Genomic DNA, 25,725 nt, shown 5'->3' with positions numbered 1-25,725 from the left:
AGTATATCTCCTAAAGCGCTCAAGAAATTTAACACCAGGACAAAGTAGGGTGCTTGATTGGCACCCTGTCCATCGTCCTAAACATTTATTCCCTCCATCTTCAGTGCACCATGCCTGCAATGTGTGTGATCTACAAACTGCTTAAACTAGTGTGACAATAGTTTCCAAACCAACAACCTCTATCATGAAGAAGGACAAGGGCAGCAGGTGCATGGGAAGACTCCCTACCAAACAGCATTGTGGAGCGACTTCACCAGAAGAACTGCAATGGTTCAAGGAGGTGGCTCACCACCTCCTTCTTAAGGACAGCTAAGCATGGCAAATAACTGCTGGCCTTGGCACATGTTGTAAAATGAATAAACAATAACAATCTAACACTAAAAAAGTGCCCAGTTGTTCACCTTGTTTGCTGAAGTCCTCATTTCTCCAATTCCCAAACTTCAGTGTTATTAATTTATATGTTCAGGGATTGTATGAGCAAAAATCTGAGCTGTGAGAGTGCATGGGCACATCTAACTGTTGGCCTGCTGCAGAAAAGTTGGCCTTCTTTGCTCTTAATATGTGTTCAGTCAGCCGCAAATAAAAATTCCTTTTGGTTTTAATTATCTGTAGTGAAATGAATGAAGTGGTAAAATCGAGCTCATCATCTTTAAAAGGCAGCTATTAAACTGTAATAATTGATGCCACTGGAATAGAAAAACTAACAATAGCTGTGTGCAGAAAATAAGTTGTGTTCCGTATTTGTTAAAGCAACTGAAAATTTCATCATGGTATTATTGTTTTAAGAAACATTTTATTAACAGAAAAAATGACAGCAGAACAAATTTCTACTCCATGTAAGAGCATATTGTTAATATGATCTTTCATGCTGTTATTCATCTGAATTTTATCTCTAATCAGGATGCTGTTCTGATCAAAATACAGTCACAATATATTCATTTACATCATCCATTTCAGTTAATGTATATCATGATTGAACAATTAGAAACCCTGAAAAGGAGGAAGTTTTATCATCTGATGAATATAACCCATTGGAATCTTTTGAAGGTAATTGAATATAAACTTGATCATCTTTATGTAGACGTAGTATAGCGCTTCCTGAAGCCTGATCAATATAACCTTTTTTATAGTCATCATATGTGTACATTACAGCTTCACCATTTTTGTATAATCCAACCCAAACATTTGCTCCTTTGACTTGTATATGATAAGAAAATTGATAGATTCCAGGTACATCACATGTAAAGATTCCAGTTGATGAATCATAATTATCATTTGAATTAATTAATACTTTATCAAATTTCACTGGTTTGTTCGTTGATGAATACGAATGAGACAGCACAGCTGTAAATGCTGGAATAGAACTAACTTCCTCTGACATGCTGGAGTCATCATCATCATCATATTTTCCTGACTGTGCAATCATTCTTCCCGGAGGGCCTGGTAGACCAGGACGTCCTGGAGGGCCTGGTGGGCCTTGTTGTCCAGGCAAACCAGGTAGGCCAGCTGATATTTTTCCATAATATTCACCTGGATTTCCAGGAGGCCCGGGAGGACCTGGATCTCCCTTTTCTCCAGGGTATCCAGGAGGCCCTTGAGATCCAGGTGGACCCCGTGGACCAGATGTTCCAGGGGGCCCTCTCATTCCATCTTTACCTGCATATCCAGGTGGCCCAGCAGGTCCTGGAGGACCTGGACTACCTGATTTACCAGGCGATCCAGCCATACCTGTGTCACCTTTTCGACCAGGTGGGCCTTGTTGTCCCTGTGAGCCTGGGCTGCCTGGTTGTCCTGGAGATCCTGGTGTTCCTGGTGGACCAGTTGGTCCTGGCTGGCCTTTTGGTCCTTGATACCCTTGTGGACCAGATGGTCCTGGCTGACCTCTTGGACCTGGTGCTCCAGTAGGTCCTGGTAACCCTCTTGGACCTTGCTGTCCTGGTGAACCAGTTCGCCCCTCAGGTCCTTGATCTCCAGGTTGTCCTCTTTCTCCTTTTTTCCCTGGTTCTCCAGGGTAACCATTTGCACCTGCAGGACCACGCTCTCCTTTTGGACCTTGACTTCCGGGTTTTCCATTGCCTGGCATTCCAGGTGCTCCTGGCAAACCTTGTTGACCCCGTGAGCCCTTAGGCCCAGGAGCTCCTGTTGACCCTGGTTTTCCATTTGCTCCAGGCTTTCCATATCCTGGTGGTCCAGGTGGTCCTGGTGGTCCTTTTTGGCCTTGTGCCCCTGGCATCCCCCGTGAACCTGGGGCACCTTTTTCACCCTTTGCACCTGTTTTACCGGGAGGACCAGAAGGCCCAGGACTTCCAATTCCATTTGATCCTGGTGGACCTGGAGGTCCTCTTGCTCCTGTGGCACCTTTATCTCCTGGGTGTCCTGGGGCTCCTGATCCCTTTTCTCCTTTTGGCCCTGGATGACCTGGACTCCCTGGCTTTCCTTTCTCTCCAGGTGATCCTGGTGCGCCCGGACGACCTGGTGCTCCTTGGGGACCTGGCTTACCTGGAGTTGACAATCCAGGAGCCCCAGAAGGCCCTCTTGGCCCTGGACTGCCTTTTTCTCCTTGTTTTCCAGGAGACCCCCTATCACCTTTCTCTCCAGGGGATCCACTTGCACCTGGTTTTCCTGGGGCTCCTGGACTGCCTGGTTTTCCTGAAGTTGATTGTCCCTCTGGTCCTCGTGGTCCAGGTTTACCAGGGGCTCCTGGCAATCCGACCCCTGGCCTTCCAGCTGGTCCTGGTGGACCTGGGGGACCCTGCGGCCCACGTGGCCCTCGTGGCCCACGTTTTATTCCTTTTGCAGAAAGAAAAGAAGTATACTTTAGATTTTGTTTATAAAATAAAATTTAATTTGTTACTTTTTTTATCTCCTGATCAAGGTTGCAGTTAGAGTGTATTGTTTTACCATAAAATATCAGCACTCTGGGTTCTTAAGTCAACTCAGGCCTGTAATGAAGCTTTTCATGTTCCACCTTGCAAGTGTGTCATAACTACATACTCAAATCAGCAATGAGCTGATGATCATGTCTTTCAGTGTGGTGTTTGTTATTCTCAGCCTATATACATTGCTGTCCAGTGTGGAACAAGCAGAACATTGCTCATGCATAGTTAAGATATAAGGACATAATTTAGTTGCAAGTCTGCATATGCAATTGCAAAGTTTAATTTTTGCTAGGACTCAACTTTTTAATATTAGAAACATGGACTATGCATTGATCAACTGAACTTTTTGTAAATTGTTTTAGTTCTGTAATGTCAAGGATAGTTTTGATTTTCTTGAAGTTTTGCAGTTCAATATCCCACCAAAAATAATATCTGAAACTTGTTAGTAAAGTTCCAGATCTTACAGAATATTAAAGTTGTGTCAGTTGAAGGTGAAATTACCTTATAAAGATAGAAAAGATGTGTATTTTAAAGGTGAATATATTGGATTTTATTCCAAGTTATGGGTATTTTTGAGGTTGCTGATACTTTTAACCCCTATATTGAAGAACAATTGTTTGAAGGAAGCAGTTCATTTTAAGTTGGCTTATACAGGCTTTACCATTAAATTGACTGTTCCATAGTTCAATTAAGCCTCCCATCTTCTGTAAAGTTGGCTTCATCTAAAACTTTGCTGCTCCTTTCCTAACTCTCAAAAGTTCCGATTATTTGTTATCCCTATGCTTGTTGACTCCAGACCCAGCAATGCTTAAATTTTAAAATTCTAATCTTTGTTTCAATTTCTTCCGTGGTCTTGCCCCTCAATACCTCTGCAAGTTCCATAGCCCTAGAAGCCTTTGTGATTACTGTGTTACAGATTCACACAGAACAGAAACTGGCCCTTTGGCCCACCAAGTCAATACCAATATTTTTGCTCATCTACACTAAGCTCATTTGCCTGCATTAGGACCACATCCTTCTATTCTTTGCCTATTTAAGTATTGGTCTAAATGCCTCTTAAACATGGTAATTGTATCAGATTCCACCACCTTCTCTGGCAGCACATTCCAGATATCATCAACTTCCTGTGTAAAAAAAACTTACCCCTCAGACCCCCTTTACAACTGCTTCCTGCCAAGTTAAACCTCTTGTTTTTGATACCCTTACCATGGGAAAATGATTTTGACTGTCTATCCTATTTATGCCCCTCTTAAACATGTATACTACTTTCAGGTCACCCCTCAACCTCCTTTGCTTCAGGGAATATAAACCCAGCCTATCCAATCTCTCCCCATATTTAAAGTCCAACATTCCAACATCCTGATGCAGGGTTTCAACCTGAAATATCAACAGTTCCTTTCCTCCCACAGATACTGTTCAACCATTGACTTCTTCCAGCAGATTGTTTGTTAATCCAACATACTGTGCTTTTCTTACTTCTTGGAAAATACCAATGATAATCATTCTATTATTGGTTATTGTTCCTTTAGCTGCCTTTGTCCTGGGCATCAGAATTCCTATCCTAAAATCTCCCCTTGACCTCTCTCCCCCTTCCAGCTTAATATCTCTGGTTTGTTCAAGCTTTTGGTCATTATCTAATATATCCTTACTTTGATGATGTACTGGTTGTCATTAAATTAAGAACATTATTTCTTAATCATGTTAGGGTATGTGGATTTGCTAGTGAGGCCAGAATTTATTGCCCGTCCTCATTTTGTTGGCTAACTTTCTTCCGTTGTAAATAGTACCTTCCTCTCAGGAACTATTTATTCCTTAAGTTCAAACCACCATCACTCCCTTATAAATAAACACATTTGACAACTGAATGCTACTGCTCTGTCTCCAGCCTACATATCCTCTTTAAAGTTCTTGAAGGTTTTGTCATTTCCCCATTCCATGCTCATCTTTAGCTTAGCTCCATGCTTAAGTATCTCCAATATACTCTCTGCTCTTTCCATTGCTCTAAAGTAGCCAGAATCATTAGAGGAGAGTTCTCCTCATTCCCCTGAACCTGTCCGCAACTTTTCACGCTCTTACCCATAGCATCCTCCAGCAAAGCTTGTTCAGCTGGCGAGACTTTCTTCCCTTGGCTCCATTCTAACTGAGCAAATTCTTCTAACAAGAACATCTCCATGAATTCTTACCTTTTCGTTGGGAATGCCCAGTAATTTATTCTAGGTTCTCCTTTTTCTTCCTCACCCATGTGCCTCATGGGAATTTTATTTTAAATTGTTTATATTGGATGTTTGCCACCATCAAGCATATTAAAGAATGTTTTGCCAGTCAAAATGAATGAAATAAATCAATCTGGAGATGATCCATATCCATGGGATAGTTTTGACTGGGAGAGGATCAGTAATTTTCTGCTTAACATTATAGCAATCATAAGTTAGAATGTTAAGTAAGTCGCAGCAATCTAACTCTGAACACAATGATAGGCTCTGTTTAAGGTTTTCACAATGACAGAACTCGCTTTACAAGTATTTTGTCTGTAGGATATGGTGTATTAAGGTTTTTCAGTGTTATCACTGAAACCATAGCTGTTATAATAGACTGGCAGTTTGTGGATTAAAAGAAAACTCCAGGTCTGAATGCAATTGTAAACTCTGGTCATCAAGCAGATTATGAAAAGTACTAAGCGATATTGTTAAAAGTCAAGATTAGTAAAGGCTTGCATTTTATTCAATTTTGCAAGTGGTGTACCGAATTAATTTTATTTCCTGCTGAAAGATCACTTACAAATTAATTTTCCTCATGGAGTCTCAATTCTTTGATTTTGAAAAACATTACAATATATGTCTAATTAATTTTCTCCAATTTTTCTCTCTTAATTTATATTATGTAAGATTGTTCAGTTTTCTTATTTCATTTGGTGATATTACCTTCCATTCTGTATAAAGCTGCTTTAAATAATCAAATGCACATCATTTCAGTTACTTATAAGTTTAATTTTAAATTTTTGCCATTTTCTGTCCTTAATGTAGTGCAGTTGTTTCTGTTCACCATCATGTTCTGATCTTGTGATTCTTTTCCCTTGCACTATAATGGGACACTAACTTTATTTTGCTTATATAGCCTTCCATCCCAATTTTTCATTCTTTTCCCTTTGGTCTATTCTTGCCTCCATGAGTGCTTGCTGTCTCAGCTGAAGTTCAATAATCCTTTCTCTCTCCAGTCCAAAGGATAAGAAGGCAAGATTGCTGTTAACTCCCCATATGGAGTGAGATTGGAGAATAGTATTTAATATTTTACAGAGATGAATATATTTCCTGAAATATCCATTGGAAATGATTTAGTGTTTATTTGTAATTCTATCCAAAATTGAAGATGATTTCATGGAAACACAAAGGTATCATTGAAGTCATGGTTTGTCATTCTACTCCTAATTTCCCACAACTAATGTAGATTCACATAACTAGAGAATATGAAGGCCATATTTTTCTTCACGATGGAGGGGTATTTAAGAAATATTGTAGTTTGCAGCTTTGAATTATGGGAGGAAAGAAGTATGATTTATATTTCCTTCTGAGCAGGTTAATTTTTACTGTATTTAATTTAAAATGAATTTTATCATATAAATAAAGAGACAATTAATTTGTACTGTGATTTAAATTGCTTTGTGTTTCAGTTATGCCCATATGGAATTGATAAAAGAGCAACAATAACCCACGATAAGTAAAGATCAGTATTACTGTCCACTGACATGATTTGTGTTTATCCTCTGTGCTGATCACTTGTGGGAACAGCTTAACCTGATAAGTAACCAAATCTACCTGTGAATACGTCAGAGTAAGAGCCCTGTTTACTAGTTGGAAGATTTAAGAAATCATTGAGTAATCATATAACATATAATATTTTATGGTTGCAATTATCATTAGTACAGTTTGTAGGGACACTGGCATTGTACAAGATGCTGGGAAGGCCGCACATGGAATATTGTTTACAGTTTTGGTTATTCTGTTACAGGAATGATGACAATAAGCTGAAAAGAGTGCAAAGAAGATTGATGAGGACAGTGCGGTGGATGTGGTTTACATGGATTTTAGTAAGGCATTTGATAAGGTTCCTCATGGTAGGCTTCTTCAGAAGGTCAGAGGCCAAGGGATCCAAGGAAGCTTGCCTGTGGCTTGCATGTAGAAAGCAGAGGGTTGTGGTGGAAGGAGTGCCCTCGGATTGGAAGGCAGTGACTAGTGGTGTCCCGCAGGGATCGGTTCTGGGACCTCTACTTTTTGTGATATTTATAGATGACTTAGATGAGGGGGTGGAGGGCTGGGTTAGTAAGTTTGCAGACGACACTAAGATAGGCGGTGTTGTGGATAGTGTGGAGGGCTGTCGGAGCTTACAGAGGGATATTGATAGGATGCAGAGCTGGGCTGACAAGTGGCAGATGGAGTTCAATCCTGAGAAGTGTTAGGCGGTACACTTTGGAAGGACAAACTGGGTGAAGGGCAAGGTACTTGGCAGTGTGGAGGAGCAGAGGGATCTGGGGGTTCATACTCACAGTTCATTGAAAGTTGCCTCACAGGTGGAAAGAGCAGTTAAGAAGGCCAATGGGATGTTGGCTTTCATAAATCGCGGGATTGAGTTTAAGAGCCGCGAGGTGATGATGCAGCTTTACAAAACTCTAGTTAGACCACACTTAGAGTACTGTGTTCAGTTCTGGTCGCCTCATTATAGGAAGGATGTGGAGGCGTTGGAGAGGGTGCAGAGGAGATTTACCAGGATGCTGCCTGGATTGGAGAGTATTGAATACGAGGAGAGGCTTAAGGTGCTAGGGCTTTATTCACTGGAAAGGAGGAGGATGAGAGGAGACATGATAGAGGTATATAAAATACTGAGAGGAATAGATAGAGTAGACAGTCAGCGCCTCCTTCCCAGGGCACCAATGCTCAAGACGAGAGGTCATGGCTTTAAGGTTATGGGTGGGAGGTTCAGGGGAGATGTCAGGGGGAGGTTTTTCACCCAGAGAGTGGTTGGTGCATGGAATGCACTGCCTGGGGTGGTGGTGGAGGCAGATACATTGAACAGGTTCAAGAGCTTGTTGGATAGGCATATGGAGGAGTGTGGGATGGGGGGATATGCGGGAGGAAGGGGTTAGGTAGTGTGAGGGTGGTTTGATGGACGGCACAACATGGTGGGCCGAAGGGCCTGTTTTGTGCTGTATGGTTCTATGGTTCTATAAGACTGTTGCCAGGACTCAAGGGCCTAAGTTATAGGGAGCAGTTGGGCGGGCTAGGACTTTATTCCTTGGAGCATAGGAGACTGAGGGATGACCTTATAGAGGTGTATAAAATCATGAGGGACATAGATAAGGTAAATGCACACAGTCTTTTTCCCAGGGAGAGGGAATCAAATACTAGAGGGCATAGTCTTAAGGTGAGAGGGGAAAGATTTAAAAGGGACCTGAGGGCCAACTTCTTCACATGGAAGGTGGTGCATATTTGGAATGAAATGCCAGAGAAAGTGGCTGAGGCAGGTACAATAACTACATTTGAAAGACATTTGGACAGGTACATGGATAGGAAGCATTTAGAGGAATATGGGCCAAATTCAGGCATATGGGACTAACTTAGATGGGCATTTGGTTGGCATGGAGAACTTGGGCTGATGGGCCTGTTTCCATGCTCTGTTACTTTATAACTCTATGGCATCACACTTGTATCCAACAATGAAGTAATGGTACTTTTGCTGCTTTATTTTGCTCACACTCTTATCTGTTTTCCTACCTGTTCAACATTGATCTGAAATTGGTGTGTTTAGCTTATATGTGGCACATTGTGTCAGAATTTTTCTTTGCTTTTTACTGTGTAAAGAAAACTTTAGTGCCAGTTATTGTCATGTCATTTTTTTTTAAGTTGAAATGTTCAATTTGGGTGTCTATTCAAAATTGCTCCATGCGTTCAGCAAGGATGGCATCGTCAAACTGCCTTTTCAACCAAGGAAGATGGAAGATAGGGAATTATGTTCTACATGCATAAAATTAGTTTTGGGGATGAAGAATTGGCTAAGCTGTATTAAAGGTTTATTTCACATTAAACTAGCACCCCATGTACACAGCATAATATTTTATGGGTATTGTACAGTGTGAGTGGCTTGCAAATGCAGTTAACAATAGTTTTCAACAACATTGTTGATTAGTTTATTGGAAAAAGGTCCAAAACAATCCAGACTAGAAGAACATTAAACATCTGAAGCAGTTTTGGGGATTCTATATTAAACTATACAAATACATACTCAGAAATCCTTAACTTGATGATAGTTTCATAGCTTAACATTGATAGTTTTGTTTTTGTTGCAGTTGCAAAATTCACTCTGTGGTTAATAATGGGTAGCTGTTTTATACATTTAAAGATTATACATTATTTGTCTGAAGATTCAAACAATACCAGCCAAACTTACCACCTTCTTTGCTGTCTGAGTCATTTCCATCCGAGTCATTTTCATCTGAATTACTCCCTGTTTTAGAAAGTAAGCAAAATATTCAATTAATCAATAATTTGTTAAAGCTATGTTTGAATTTTTTTAAAAAGCAAAAATCTTATGCAGCATCTGCATAAATTTCTAAACAGAATATAACATAACAAACCCAAATCACCTATTCTAGTTTTCATCTAGTTTGCTGGAGGAAAAAAAGACCATATGTTATTTGTGTGGACCTTCTTAGTAGCCAGTTCAAGTGTCATAGGTTTACGATAAAGCAAGGCTTACTTGCCCTCGCATTTCTTAGGTGGGGGGGGGGGGGGGTGGGCGGAGTGAGAGGGTAGGAGGAGGAGGGTGACAGGCATTGAAAATATGAACAACAAAACATAAAAGGGCAGTACGATGTAGCAGAATTCAGTGGTACGAATACTGCTGTGCAACTAGAATGCAAGCATAATGCTGGCTTCTTTGGCAATTAATGCTATGTGTAACTTTAACTATTTGGGTGGACCTGTCCAATTGTTCTAAGTGCTTCCTGACTCCTTGCACTTGTGGACTTTGTCTCATGCAATTGCACACACATTTGGTTTATGAAGGTTACCATGAACGGAGAATTTAAGTGGGCAAAGGACTTCTCAACCCATGAACATTGCTATTTAGCAATGGCTTAGAAGCATGGCTGTCTAATGCCAAACAATGTTGAGTGCCTGTATAGACGTAAGAACATAAGAAATGGGAATAGAAGTAGACCACTTGGCCCTATGAGTCTCACTGCCATTCAATAAGACTGTGGCTGATCTTCTACTTCAATTCTATTTTTCTGCCCTGTCGCCATTGTCCTTGGTTCTGCTAATATCCAGGAATATATCCACCTCAGTTTTGAATACTTTCAATGACTGAGCCTCCATAACTCTTAGGATTGTGACCGCTAGTTCTAATCCTAGTCAAGGTAAATATCCTCCCAGTATCTACCCTACCTCAAAGTATTTTATATATTTGAATGAGATCACCTCTCTCCTGAACTCTAAATAGAGGCTCAGTCTACTTAATCTGACCTCTTATGACAGACTTACCATCCCAAGAACTAGTCTGGTGAATCTTTGTTGTACTGTTTGCCAGAAAGCATATCTTTTTTTTAAGGTAAGGAAATCAAAATTACAGACAGTATTTCAGGTGTGATCTCACCAAAGCCCTACATAATTGTAGTAAGACACTTCTACTCTTCTACACCGATCCTACTGCAGTAAGGGCAACAAATCATTTGCCTTCCTAATTGCCTGATGCCCCTGCAGGTTAGCTTTCAGTGACTTGTGTCTAAGGCTCTCAGTTCTCCTTGAACATCAGCATTTCCCAATCTCACCAGTTAAAAATATTCAATATTTCTGTTTATTATTCTGCCATCTTGGATCACTTTACATTTTCCACATTGTATTTTGGCTGCCAAGTTGTTTCTCACACACTCAACTTGAACTTTTTTGCATCCTCATCAATACTTGCATTCCCACTTGATTTCATGTTGTCAGCAAACTTGGAATGTTACATTTGGTCCTCTCAGGTAAATAGTGTGTGTGTGTATGAATAGTGAAATGGTGGAAAGATGTTGCCTAATGTATGTAATTATGTATCTACAGGATAACATGCGAATATAAATGAAGTACATATAACACTACATCTCCAACAAAATTGGGTGGATAAAGTATGCTTGTACTACAGTATGTATGTGCATACTGCCCATGGTAAAAGAAAAGCGAAATACCACAGATGCTGAAAATCTAAAATAATAACAATGCTGGAAATGGTCACAAGGTCAAGCATCATGTATAAAGAAAAAAAACAAGAGTTAAGGTTTAAAGACCTTTCTTTAGAACTCCAGTATATGGAATTATTTAATATTAGTTCTGATAAAAGGTCATTAACTTAACACGTTACTTTATTTTCTCTCTCTACATATGCTGCTTGACCTGCTAAGTATTTCAAGAAAATTTTGTCTCCATCTTTAACCATGTATAAAGCAGGTGTACAGAAAGGAAAATGGTGATAGTGATTTAAAGATACTAGCAGGAGAATATGTGTAAAAGATGTACTGTGTAAAGGAACTTTTGAATTGAGTAGAGAACCTGTTGTAGTGGAACAAATTTTTTTGTATACTGTATGTTTGAATGTTTAAGGAGTTTAGTTGACAAAGTAATAAAGATTGGCTTATTCAGTTTTGATGTTTACAGGTTAGTGTAAGTAGCATGTGTCTGAACTGAAGTTTAAGCTTACCCTGGTTGGTTTTCCATCGGCGAGTGTTGTACCCTTTTCCATAGGTCAAGGTCAGGGTGAGAAGTAATAAAAGCGCAATGATTTGTTTTGATACCATGGTTGTAGATCAGATCTGTAGTTGATAAATTATTTTACAAGTATTAATAAAACAAGATGCAGGGTGTTTAAATGTATTCAGTAGAATTGCAGGAATTGAGTTTGAATAAGATGGATTAGATTTTTCACATTAAAATATATAACCAATTTAAGAAAACATTTATTTCTTAACATTTATTTCTCTACATTTTGTAACAACCTTGAACATAGCTTTAAGGTTTTCTGAAACACCTCACTTTCACTCAGATAATATGTAAATGCTGAAAATGTTATTTTACCAATACACTTCTACATCCTACAGCTGAGCTGTATGGTTAGGTGCAACATGTACTGATGCATTTTGTGTAGTGTGCTAGAAAGCAGACTGATTAGTGTGTTAATCACTACAGACACACACACAAATTGATCTTTGGCCTCCTTGTCCTTTGCCCAAGTAAACAGTAGCACAAAATGAAGCTCAAACATACCAGCATTATTTTGATTCCAGAGCCTTACTTCAGTCCAGTTTTCCCTGGTGATTGATCTCTGCAGTGAGTGATGAAGATGTGACTTTAAAGCAGAATGTCATGTATTTATATATGGGAGACTTTAGTTTTGGACAACTGAAATCTTTAACTCCTCCTTTTTAAAACACAAGTGCTAATTATGAATTTTATGTTTACATGTATTTCTTGCGTCAGAAGGTGAGGTCAGCCTGGTGGGTTGCTTGTGGTTAGAGCTTCCTTGCCATCTTTAGGATTGGTATCTATCTCGTGCAGACAGTTTATCATCCAAATGTGGGGCAGGTCATTTTTAACTATATTGGGAAACAAAAAAAATCATTTTATTGACATAAACCTGGATGTTGGGCAAGATTAGTGTAGCTTTTTCACATAAAGAAATAAGTGATATTCTAGTGTTATCATTCATTCTTGAATGACATGAATCCACCAGTTATTAATTTTGTATTGTAGCTCTACTTCCGCTAATTGGACAAAGGTGCCAGGAAAGGTACCAGCAAGGAGGAAGAGTATAAAAGTATTTTAAACCAGAGTTTCTGCCAGTCCAAGAATAAGTTTGCTATAAAGTTAAGTTTATAACAAGAAGGTACCGTAGTTAAAAAATGATTGATAATCAGAAAATTGAAGAATCAACCATACATCTGGAAAACTTTTAAAAAAGTGTGAAGGATATGCTAATATGGTCCCTTTAAAATCTAACCAGGAAGTGTGTTTATGCAAGGCTTTCAATATAAGACAGGATGTGCTTAGAGATTATATATATCCAGTTCATTCAGAATGGACTATATTGTTGGATTATATTGATGTACTTAAGTAATGAGATGTTATTACTGTGTTGTGCTGTCTTCCGTTTTCCTTGTTTTTCAGTTCTCCTCTTTTATTTTTTTGTAATGCTGCTATTTGTGTTACATAATGATCCTTTACAATGCAGGAAGACATTTTCTGTTATAATTCCTAAGTTTTTAAAATTGCTTAATTGCACTGTAAGTGGTTTTTTCTTCTGGCAAAGGGAGGGTTGATTATAATGTTTGTGTTGAATGTAACCTGTAGTGTACATACGAAAAGTTGCTGTTGCCTTTTCTTATTTCTGTTCACTACTTTTCAATTCTAACTCTGGCACATAGTTTGTGGCAAGTTATGCTGCTATTATAATGCAGATAGATATTGCTTGAGAGATTTTGGCCTGGACTTTGCATTCAGCAGTGAAAGGACAGCACTCGCCTTGAAGAAAGCTGCAAAGAAAGATTTATCAGACATATGGGTATGGATTTCACCTTTTCAGGTAACAGTTGCTATTAGGTACCAGCTCTGAAGAAATCCTTGGCATCAATTAGCAATGTTGACATCAAACAGCCTGTGCAGCCAATCATATTGCAAACAAGAAAGTAAAATGTTCCATTTTAACTAACTTGTTAAATCTTTTAGGAATTGATTTAATGATTTTCATATATCACATGAAATTAAGGTGCACCTGAAGTTTCACATATGTTAAAAAAACATTTAAAATTTAATGTCATTGTGAAGTGTTGAGATATTTGAAGGAATGATTGTATACATGAATAATGTCTTCCAGGACCATGGGGGTTGTTTGAACAGTAATTATTGCCACAGTGCGATGTTAACAACTTGCAGCTTGTGCAGCAACTCATAACTTCTTCATTTTGTTACAGTAATAAGTGTTTGTAAATCATTCATTGTTCACTAATTTTTAGTTATCATATACTATAGAAATCTAAACAAAATCCCCTGTGGAGGAGCAAAGATGTACTGCCATTTCTTTTCTATTAGTTTTTACTTTTTAGAAATATTTTATTTATTTCATCTATTTTTTTTTCAGTTCCATAGAGTCTTATCCCACTGTGGAAATGTTTTTGGGTTGTGGGCCATCTTGATGCATTTGGAAGTGAATTGCAGTCCACTGCTTTTAAGGTCTGAAGGATCTGAATGCTTTTTAGGTGATCTTTTGAAGTGCAGTCAGTGTTGCAATGAAGGAGATGCAACAACCAATTTGTGCACAGCAAGATCTCTCAAGGAGCATTGTGGCAATGATTAGAAACTTTGTTTCAGTAATCTGCAGGAGAGTCCAAAATCTGGCTGTACTATTTTAGAATTTTTCCAAGCGATCTCTGCACACATTGGATTCAATATTTGTAATTGGTTTGTTGACATGCATCAATGAGGATGTGTTTTACTCTGAATATGTCTTTATCTCCATCTTTGTGTTTCAGCTTGATACATTTTTATTAGCTTTAATGTAAAGAGAGTTTGGTTGAAAAGTTGCAAACATTGTCCAGTAAATATTCAAATTATTTTTATCATGCAAAGACTCAAATTTTATTTTATCAGAACTTTGACATAAATATAAATAAAATCTGCAGCAAGTACATGTATAATATGTTGAAGGGGTGCTTTGTCTGGCTGTCACCCACTCACATATTCCCTCAATAGGGTCATTTTGATTTTGGGATAGTGGAAAGTGGGTGGTACCAGATTAGCTGCCTGTTAGATGTGTATCCTGGTTTTCTATTCCATTACCTAAAGTCAAAATGAGCCACAAGCTTGCACACAAATAACCTTTATATATTTTTCAATATAAGCTTTTCTGGATAATGTTTTTGAAATGAGACCTCCAAGTTTTCTTCAAATAATCTTAGCAGCCAACCAAGCATATCCTACTGGCACTAGCACATATTGGAAAAAGTTGCACTTTGGTCTTGCTTGGACTGCTGATTGTAGAGCAGGGAAAAATTTAGTAAGTCCACTCCAGGGACGTTGAGAGGCTAGTGAACTTGATAGCTCGTGAAGGTTTAGAAGGCAATTCCCTGATCATATTTAATTATGACTTTATTATTTTAATATTTTTGGTGATAAAAACTCAGTAATCAAGAAAAATAATGACATTATAAACCAATTCATTCACTTTTATTCTCTTGGTCTTTTTTATTGATGGGTTTACCAGTTCATCATTTTGGACTGGTTTAGAACTAGGTTGGATTTTCTCATAAATTGTTGGTGGTTGCTCATTGGTAATTTTCTGGCTTCTCATCACTAATGATTTATATGGTTCACATTTCCAATTCTGGTTTGCTGCTGCTTTCCTATTAATCTTTCAGCAAAATGTAACTTAAGAACATGAGATGTGCGTTAAAGTTTTACAAGCAGTTTAAGTTTGCTGGGCCAACTCAAATGCTATCTTGTAACTATCTGGATAGATTGTGTTGGCCTGGTACATATGCCCAGATTTGATGCCTATTGTCCTTTCATGCTAGCACTTGGGCCCTTTCTATCTAGCCCAGGTTATTATGCTGGCCCTGTACACTCTGGAACCCAACAGTGTGGTCTGCATGCAAGTTGAGCCTAAGGTGACGTGGAGAGTAAACTTTGTCTCTGATATCCTTTGACAACTGGCAAAGCTTGTGGCAGGGTTTTGCCACCTGTGACTGTTGTCATCAATTTCAATAGTTTTTGAATGTCAGACACTGAGTTATTTATCCACATAGTGGATAGTGGATAATTCCCCCGGACGTGATGAATTCTATACCAGGATGCTATGGGAAGCAAGGAAGGGAATTGCTGGGGCCCTAATGGAGATTCTTGCATCTTTGTTAGCCACAGTTGAGGTACCAGAAAACTAGAGCAACTTCACTTGGACAGAGCACGAATGAAGTCAGGCCTATGGTTCCAATTGTCTGATCTGTGGCTCAGTGCTGTAGATGCGAGATCATAGAATTACCCCTACAGAATGCTTCTGTCTCCCCAGTGCTCCCACTTTTAGAGGGACTCTTGACCTCACAATCTGCCATGTAAGACCTTACACCTTATTCTCTACCTGCAATGCACTTCCCTGTAGCTGTGACACCTTACTCTGTGTTCTGTTATTGTTTTTACCCTGTACTACTGCAATGCACTGTGTAATGAATTGATCTGTATGAATGGTATGCAAAACAAGTTTTTTACTGTACCTTGGTACAAGTGACAATAATAAACCAATACCAATGGATAATCCCCCTCTTTTTGTTGATTCAAGTAATTCAGGTAATCATTTATTGTTCATCCAATTTGCCTCTGAATGGAGTGGCATGCTTAGCAACTTTAGAAGGCATTTAAGAGTCAACCATGTTGCTATGGGATTGTGATCATATACAGTATTTGTTAGACCAGGTAGGAATTGCAGACCTCTTTTCATGGTGGACAGTTGTCAACTACTGGATTTTTTTTATACCAATATGGTAACTTCATGGTCACTATTACTCATTCTAGCTCTCTATTCCAGATTTATTTAACAAATTGAAATTAATTTCTCCAATGGCCATTGTGGGAATAGTAGGTCAGACTCATAAACCAGGCCAATGGATGATAGGTCTGTAATTTAACCACCAATTCATGTACTATTGTTCACTGTACTGCATCAATTATTGTATGTTAGCCTATACAGATTGTTGGAGTAACAGTTTAACATTCTATCTCTAAAATCTTAATTATTGCATAGAAGAATCATAGAATTCTTGATTATAAGATCAGGACTGTCTAAGCAGCTAACAACAATCCTATAATCCCCAAACCTGTAAACATTTCCTCATCTCCCTTCCTCTCCAGAAAAGAACCAATAACTTCTCAATCATTTGTTTCCTGGATCTCTTGCCCTTATATTATCTTAGCTATGAGACCCAGATTCTGCTCTCCTGTCCACTTTCCACTCAGTCCCTAACCATTCAGTTTCTCTTACTATCCTTTACGTTACATGATTCAAAGTGGCCTGAGCTGCTTACATGTAATTAGAAAACTAATGGTAAAATTTATACCTCTCTTTGTATTTCATATTCATTGTTCATCAGATGTGCAATGAGTTATGTATAATGGATGTTTCAAAGGACTTTATAGATTGGAAGACATCTAGCAGTAAGGAGACCTTATGGGTTCTATGTTAAGGTGTCACCAAAAAGGGATTTTGAGAAAGCTTTTGAAAATGGGAGGTGTTGTGCGAAGGAAGAAGTGAGGCAATGGACTGCACAGTGTTGGATACAGTATATACGGGCTAGATATTTACTACTGTTAATTGGATCCAGGTGGGAGAAGAGAAAGCACAGAAAACCAGAAAAGGAAGAGTGGTGGATCCTAATTGGGACCTGGCCATCATGAGGGTGGAAATGAGAATTGAAAATGTTCTGATGCAACAGAGGTTTGGGAATGAATCATTAAAGACTGGAATTGAGACTAGTAGAGAAATAATTCATGACTTAACCAAAGGCTTTATAGGGGCAAAATTAGTGTGGAATGGGTGTTTCTTATAGGCATACAAAAAGATGTTTTAGATGTTGGATTGGAGGTGGCATTTAAATCTGAAAACAGATTAGGGCACTGAAGTCTGGATTGTTCTTACTATGCCATCTAACATTAGAATCTTGGTTGAATTTGGCCAAGGAGATGGAGGGATTTGGTATTGTTTGAGGAGGTCAACTTTTTCCGATCTGTTGTACTTAAAAAAAAATATTTTGTTCTCTGAGTGCATTTTTAACAATTATTTGTAGTCTGATTCCATTATTCTGTGTAACTTTCCACTCCTTTTCCTCTCAAATTTCTAAACTTGAATTTACCTCAAAATAAACTAAACAAAGCATTTAGCATTTACTTGTATTCAGTGCCTGGAGAATAATTTTGAATAATTAAATCATTATTTATGATACTACAAAATTGACTGTCTTCCATTGAACAGAATATAGAAACGGAATGAACCACTTGGTAACCTTTTAATTGTGATTTTCACCACATAGTAACAAGTAGTACACAATTTGTGTACCTCTTTCATGTAAATAATTAATCCCCAAGCCATCTTCATTCTTATGTGAAGGTCAAACCAAAAGCACAAATTAAGTTCATGGTCACCAGCGCAGCAGCTAAACCTCCGTCATGAACCTAGAATATCAATTGAAGAGAATCAAATCAGTCAAGGCAGTTTTGGGGAGCTCCAGCCATACACAGACTAGATCTTGCTTTCATTGATAACAGAAGTCAGTCCACTCATATCTTGCAGCGTGTTCATTATATCATCAGCTCAATATGTTCAAATCTGATGCTGACGAGTGTGAAACCAAAATAAATCTGGTAATTTATGGGCTGCAGCAAAAAATTCGGTGTCAAAATTGTAAATTGGTTCTTTGAAGCCCTATGTGACTCCAGTCTCGCAATAACATAGTTGACATGTACAGGCGTTTGAAATAGTGAACACACCAATCTTAAAAACCAGACTGAATCATAGAATCAATAAAAAATAGTATCATGTCAAGTACAGAAGATCATATTTTAATAAAGAAAAAAGCCACAGAGAATGATAAATGAACTAAATCTTGTGTTCAGTCATGAAGGACTGTTATGAATGTTTGCAAAGAGTGCAAAATAATTTGTATCATGTACAGAAGTAAAAAGCATATAATCCTAGCAAAATTTTTTAAAAAATCTGAAATAGCAGCAGGAAATAATCTAAGTACGCAGCAAGCATGTGAGAGTTTGTAAAAGGAATAGGTTGTCTCTAACTGCACTCCCAAAATGTTCCAACATTTTTCCTACAATGTCAAAGAGGTATGAATTATCTATATCTTCTGTTTTTACGTCACACAGAATTATTTCTAGTAAGTTGTTAAACTCTCTGAAAGCAAATACAATACTGATTAAATGAGAATTGTTCAGCAACATAAATAACAGAGGGAGAAGGTATGGTTACAACATAGGGAATAACCTGATTTCTCCAGAATAATGCAATTGAGGCAGCCCAGAGACCACCTGATATTATCCATTTTTCGACAAGAAAGGCACCTGCAAGATAAAAAAAAAAGGGAGGGTTAACTTTGGAAGACCAGTTGAAATGTCATTTCCTGTCTCATTCGAAGTGATTAAATATTCAAGTTTTTATTTTTGTCCCATTATTCTATGATGATGATTCAGTTGCTAGAAAGTTAATGGTCAGAAAACCACAGTTTTGAATGTAAGAATTAACAAAACAAAAGCCATCCAGTAATGGCATAATGTGATTTTCCTCTGTAAACATTGTTTGAAATGTGTTGGGATTTCCCATTTATTGAATGGATATATGATCAATGGAAGGCAGGTGGAGGTTAATATTTAATACAATGGATTTTTCAGTTTTTCCCATTTTCTTTATATGCTCTCATGAAAAGTAAATTAATTTTTATTCACACAGCCATTCCACCCATGGTGAGTCGCATCTGGTAATCTAATCTTGTGTGTCCTCCTTATGTTGACATCCTGTTATCTCATTTTTATTCGAACTTTTTACTTGGTCATCTTTGGAGATGTTCTCTATTTCAATCATTCTGCCATAATTGCGGAAGCATTGATTGTGGAAATCAAATGTCAGTGTAAGGGCTATGGTTTTTGATCAGATAAACATGCAAGGGTTATTAGAAATGTATCACAAAATAATTGCTTAGCTGTAAAGCGTAGCTTGTAGTGAAAGTTGAGATAGGACTCAACGAGATGGCATTGCAATTCATCCAGTCAGAAGCAATTTCTCTAACTAAAAGTTGATCTTATATTACTTTTTGTAATCAGGCATAAGATAATAATTCTATATAATTTATATGATCTCTATTAGCTTGACTTCTCAATTCAGGAAAAAGTATTTTGGGCTGGCCTGGAGGTGTAGAGCCTTAAAATGCTAACACTTGTTTTTATTAGGACTTTATATGGTATGTGGAAGTTGGGCAAAGGATGAAAATTGTTAAATAATGTACCAATGGTCAAGTATTACTTTTCTCAAACTTATGTTTTTGTCTGTTTCATTTTCTATTTCTGATCTGAGTTGTCATAGAGCTCTGTTTTGTTGTTTTAACATAATTTTCTCACTTTCCATTTAATTATTTCACTATTTTTAAATATTTAAATGCTGGCAATGGGCAAATACAGTTCTTGTATAATTAAGATCTGGCACAAAATTGTTGCAGATAGAGGGTAGTTTCAAATGGGCACAAATTTTCTTAAAAGCAGCTCCCTGTGATATTTACATTGCGGGAGATTGTCCAATAATTTTATATATGCAGCACATGAAATGCAAAGCAAGGAACTTAATAAACTAATAAAAATAGAAATATCAAATGTAACAGAGCAAAATATTATCCAGAAGGGAACATGAAACTGTTGGTCACATGGTTTTGATACTTGTAATGAAGCTGCATAATAGGTTACATTCATTAGCAAGAAATGCAGAAATGATTGATGTGTTTATTTTTATTTTTAAATTAATTTGATTAATAACAGTGCTAAAAATCTACTACTTAATGTTCAGTGTTCCAATAAAGATTCTTATGTTTCTAAATCCATGTGATGTTTAATGTTTTCACCAACTTGTGTAGAAAAGACAGTTCAGATCTATATAGCACCTTTGCTTATTTTTGTGGATATAGGCTGGTTATTTCATACTATTTAGAATGAACAAGTTGCCCAAGATCAGCATCTTGCTCAGGATTTGTAAACTTAAAAGTTTGTAACATCAAGGAGACATGTGGTTCAAAAGCAATATCAAACTTCCTGATGCTCACTTCAGTCTGGTAGTACATGCAGTCTCCAGGTTTGGTAAGGGATCCATACCAGGGAACTGTATGCAAGTCAGAAGGGTATGTTTTCTATAGCAACCCATATCATATCGCTTGGCATACACTTGTTATAATTCTTTCATTCATCGATTATTCCCCCTGACACTGCCCATAATTCAACTAGTAGAATATATATTGTATCCAGTCATTAATAAACACCATGAAATATTTTATTATTACTATCTTGAAAATTGCTATAAAAATGTATGGAAGAATTTGTATGAAGTTGGATATCTGTAACTCAAGTCATCTGTAAACGAGCAGCCTCTATATTATAAAAATTTAACCTGAATGTGTTCAGTTTGTTGTAAAATTAAATACTCACATGCTCAATATAAAATTGAGAGACAAGCTTATGCAATTGGGAGTAAAATGGGCATATAAACATTTAGATCAGCCTTAATCTTTTTTTACAAATAAAAATAATTTTTGAAGGTGTTAGCAATATGATGTGAAATTCAGCTTACTTTTTTTTAGGAGCTTTATTTCAATTTTAACATTAAGAATGATCAGCATTTTCTTTTGGTGTTTGCATTTAATTTTGAACAGAAAAATATAAATGGAACAATGGAATCATGGTATTGTTCAGGTTGTTTATTGCTTTTGCAGAAATAATGGTAATACACTAAAATGTGGAAATCATACAACATAATTTAATCCCCGAAGTTCTTAGAATTTCAAGTATTAAATTACAAATAATGGACATTGCAAACAATTTTTTGATGGATTACAGTGAGGAAACTTTTGACACTTTTTGTCTGTAGTTGTGTTGTAACTAACACTTGCGCAAACACTAAAGTTGAATTGTGAATTCAGAACCTTAGGCTTGTACCAATTGTGTCCTGAAGGTTGATATTAGACTTCCAGATTTACATAACTTTATTTCACAGATGCTGCAGTCGAAATGTAAATACACTACAAAAACCAGTATTCTGTGCATCTCGAAAAATGTTTTTCATATTGATGTCCATTTGCAAAGATATTAACAAAATTATCCTGTTGTTATACAGTCATGTTGAATTATGCCATAATGTGATCAGTGTTAGAACATTAAATCAAAAAAAATTGAAATGTCATGAAGGCATATAATTTCTGATGCTATATTTCTCAAAAGATCAGATTTTATCTTTATGACCTGTACATACAAAATAGGAATAAATTTTCATGCTTTCAGCATATATTTTTTTTGATAATTGTAGGAATGTTTAGTTCCCTGGGATGCACGTCCGTCCTTTAAAAATACTGCAATGATTTCTTGGTCTGACATTCTTCGGATATTTATGTCTCTTTCATAAACTTCCCTACAATGTCATCTGACTGTGTCAGATTTAGACTCTCAACTCTGCCTTTTAAAATTGACATGCATCATGATGGTGTAATTAACAATCCAGTAAAAGACGAATACATATATTCAGAAGAATATAAGCCGTTAGACTTTTCTGCTGGCAACTTTACATATACTTTGTCACCTTGATCTAAATGTAAGATAGCAGTTCCTGAGGCATGATCAACATACTGTGGTGAATATTCATCATAGGTATACATTACAGGTTCATTGTTTTTATATAATCCAACCCAAACGTTTGCTTCCTTGACATGTACATGATAAAAAAATTGGTAGATACCTGTTATTTCACATGTAAAAATTCCATTTGATGGATCATAGTTATTATTTGAATTGGTCAGTATTTTGTCAAAGACTATTGGCTTCCCCGTTGAACGATATGGCTGAGAAAGAATGGCAGTAAATGCTGGAACAGGGCTCACTACATCACCTGAGTTGATGTAGCCATTATAGCTTGTATATTTCCCAGTGTGCATTATAATTTCTCCTGGTGGGCCTGCTGGACCGGGAAGTCCTGGATTGCCTGGTGGCCCACTTGGTCCTTTTGGTCCAGGTGGACCTTGTGGCCCTACAGTGACTTTTCCATTAAATTTACCTGGGGGGCCTGGTGGACCTGATGTTCCTGGAACCCCGGGATCTCCTTTTACTCCAGGGTGCCCTGGAGAACCTGGAAGCCCAGGTAAGCCTTTTGAGCCAGGTATTCCAGGATGTCCTTTCTTTCCAGGTTCGCCTGGATGGCCTTGAGGTCCTTGAGGGCCTGTTCTACCTGGACTGCCTGGCTTTCCACGTGGCCCAGTAAGTCCCTTATCACCGTTTTTACCCGGTGAACCTGGTAGTCCTTTATGGCCATCTGAACCTGGCTTTCCTTGGGGCCCTGGTGGTCCTCGCTCACCAGTTCGTCCTGGCTCACCTTTTGAGCCTGCCTGCCCTTTTGGACCCATTATTCCTGGATGACCCTTTTCTCCTGGTGCACCAACTGTACCTGGTGGTCCTTTTGGGCCAATTGGTCCTGGTGGCCCTGATGGTCCTACTGAACCACGTGGTCCAGGTTTTCCAGGTGAGCCACACTCTCCTTTCTCTCCTGGTTTTCCAGTTTCACCAGGAGAACCTGGGTGTCCTTTGTGTCCTGGAAGTCCTGGTTTTCCTAAACCTGGCAGTCCAGGTGCACCTGGTAAGCCTTGCAGACCAGGATGGCCCTTCATCCCAGGAAGTCCTGGAGGTCCCCTTGTTCCAGGTTTTCCAATCCCTGGTTTTCCAGGAGGTCCTGGTGGACCACTTTGACCTGGTTTACCTGGCTCTCCTGGTGATCCTGGTGATCCTTTTTCTCCTTTGTGACCTGATTCACCTTTAGGACCAGGAGATCCTGGGTGTCCTCTTCCTTGTGGTCCAGGTGGACCTGGTGGACCATGTGGTCCAGGAGGACCTTTATCACCTGGTCGCCCTGGACTCCCAACACCCTTATCCCCTTTTGGCCCAGGTTGACCTGGGTATCCTGGGTTCCCTTTTCTTCCAGGAAATCCAAGTGTTCCTGGTTGACCTGGTTCTCCTTTAGCACCTGGTTTACCAATGACAGATAACCCAGCTGGTCCAGGAGGTCCACTGGGTCCTGGAGGCCCTCTTGGTCCTTGCTTCCCTGGCGATCCCTTATCCCCTTTTCGTCCAGGAGTTCCTGGCACACCTGGCCTTCCTGCTTCTCCTGGACGGCCTGGTTTTCCAACAGCCGATAATCCTTGTGGCCCTGGTGGTCCAGGCTTACCAGGATGCCCTGGCAGCCCAAATCCTGGCTTTCCTGGGTATCCTGGTGGACCGGGTGGACCAGGTGGACCAGGTGGCCCTGGCTCTCCATCTTGTTCTTCTGTTAAAAAGAAATAAAGATCACTCAGATTAAGATGTTGAAACACTTTTACTGTGTCTGTAAGTTGTATGCCAATATGAACTAAATTCCATGCTTTTCTGTAGTTGTCTGTGTGTGCGACATATGTAATGTATTTGTGCTGAACAATGATCTACCTTACTGCAGAACTACAATTCAATTTAATAGGGATGAGTAAAAGATGATTGCAAGTATGTAATAGTGAGATAGACCTCGTGAAATAAACCAAATAACATCATTTATTAAAGTGAAGACAATATCAAAAGATTGAATAGGTTTTTTTTGGTAACTGGTATTGCATGGATTTACCAAAAATCCTCTGACAGATTTTGAATAAGTTGTAAGTTTAAAAGTACTACAGCAAACTTTTCAGTGTTGAAGTACTGAATAATAAACCACCTTTGGTTGACTTCACTAAAGCCATTCACAAGACTTCTGTGGGTTTGTAGGATATTCTGTCTATTACATTTATCCAGTATAAGACTCTGATTAGGTGTACTTGGTTTGTGACCAAATTTATCGTCTTTTATCCAGAGTATACGTCAATTAGGAATTGAAATGATATGTACTTATAAATATGTACTTCCATCCCTTTGATGACTGGCAAGGCCACTCTGACCACTTCCTTGTGGCCTCTTTTACCCATACTGTTCATCTGCATTTTCTATGCTTGGGGGTGGGGGTAATGTCTCCCCATGTCCTTAGCCTCAGCTTCTTTTGTCTGCTATCACTTTTTCACTTACAAGCTTTGTATAAAATTAATGCTGAAAACTTTTTAACCTATACTTTGTAAAGTGTCTGGCAGACATGATTTCTTTGGCTCTGCTTAAATGTTCCATGACTTCTTTTTTCTTATTTGTATTTCCAAGTTTATATTGTATTTAGTTGTGCTTTCAAATATTAATTACACTTTTACTTCCCCTTCCCCATTCTTGGGGTAAGACGTTTGAAAAAGATGTCCTGCGTTGGTGAAAACTTTGCACTAAACTCAGTAGAACTCTGAAATGGTTGAATGTTGATTTGAATCCATCATTGAAATGCTCAGCTGAATCCTGCAAAACTTTTCAAGATGCTTGATCGCTTTACCAGGTTAGTAAGAAGAGAATATGCAATGGGTACTTAACATCTGATCTTAATATTGTTTTATAAACCTCCTCTGTCTGCATACAATCTTGAATCTATTACCTGAGGAAGAAGAGGAAGAGGAATCGGAATCAGAATCATTGTTAGTTTCATTGTTTTCTGAATCTTGGCCATCAGATTCATCACCTATTTTGGAAAAGAAATGAAAAAAAGTATTGTTTTAACCACAAAAGTTTGTCTATTAAAATGCAAATATTGCTTTCAGTTAACTACTTTTTCTTGGACCATTACTTTTAAGAAGAAAATTGTGGGTTTGGTTGCTAAAGGGTAATCTCAGCAGATTTGTTAGCTCAAAAAAATTGTGGCATTGCTTTACACAGGTAGGTGAACAGGGTTTGCTCTTAGTCATCAATGATAAATTTGTTTCAAAGTGATAAGCACAAGGCCTTCAACACAGACAACTACAAGGTCTTTAACAGTGGAAGTATAAATAAAAGGTATGTTCTCCTTGAAAGAGAATTTGAAAGGTTATTTTTTGGTTTTTTGCTTAATACACCAGAATTTTGAGGTGGCACAAAAGTTCATTTATCAGATTGTTGCTAGACTCTTTCAGTATCAT

The 25,725-nt window shown here is 38.1% G+C and overlaps 3 protein-coding genes across 4 annotated transcripts in view; 1 reads left to right on the top strand and 2 right to left on the bottom strand.

Annotated features, from left to right (window-relative positions):
• The window catches only part of nt5dc1 (5'-nucleotidase domain containing 1), a 423,262-nt gene that overhangs the window by 45,315 nt on the left and 352,222 nt on the right, over nucleotides 1–25,725 (top strand). The window lies entirely within an intron of this gene.
• On the bottom strand, nucleotides 914–12,220 carry LOC127574845 (collagen alpha-1(X) chain-like). 2 transcript variants are annotated; one of them, XM_052024292.1, is made up of 4 exons: nucleotides 12,167–12,220; nucleotides 11,604–11,715; nucleotides 9,318–9,374; nucleotides 914–2,790 (listed from the first exon to the last, which is right to left on the bottom strand). In XM_052024292.1, the coding sequence occupies exons 2-4, from the start codon at nucleotides 11,698–11,700 to the stop codon at nucleotides 968–970; spliced, it is 1,977 nt and encodes a 658-aa protein (XP_051880252.1). In that variant the 5' UTR covers nucleotides 11,701–11,715; nucleotides 12,167–12,220; the 3' UTR covers nucleotides 914–967. The 2 variants fall into 2 exon arrangements, with proteins under 2 accessions (XP_051880252.1, XP_051880253.1); XM_052024293.1 differs by lacking the exon at nucleotides 12,167–12,220 and having other exon boundaries at nucleotides 11,604–11,852.
• The window catches only part of LOC127575141 (uncharacterized), a 70,208-nt gene continuing 66,653 nt past the window's right edge, over nucleotides 22,171–25,725 (bottom strand). The window contains exons 8-9 of the mRNA XM_052024826.1: nucleotides 25,209–25,292; nucleotides 22,171–24,005 (exon numbers count right to left, since the gene is read on the bottom strand). Of these exons, the coding sequence (XP_051880786.1) occupies nucleotides 22,171–24,005; nucleotides 25,209–25,292 (1,919 nt within the window). The remainder of the gene's footprint in view (nucleotides 24,006–25,208; nucleotides 25,293–25,725) is intronic.

The sequence above is a fragment of the Pristis pectinata genome, chromosome 10, assembly GCF_009764475.1.
Source record: "Pristis pectinata isolate sPriPec2 chromosome 10, sPriPec2.1.pri, whole genome shotgun sequence".
Lineage (NCBI taxonomy): Eukaryota > Metazoa > Chordata > Chondrichthyes > Rhinopristiformes > Pristidae > Pristis > Pristis pectinata.
Note: the sequence above shows the minus strand (reverse complement) of the source record. Positions and strands in the feature narration are given on the sequence as shown.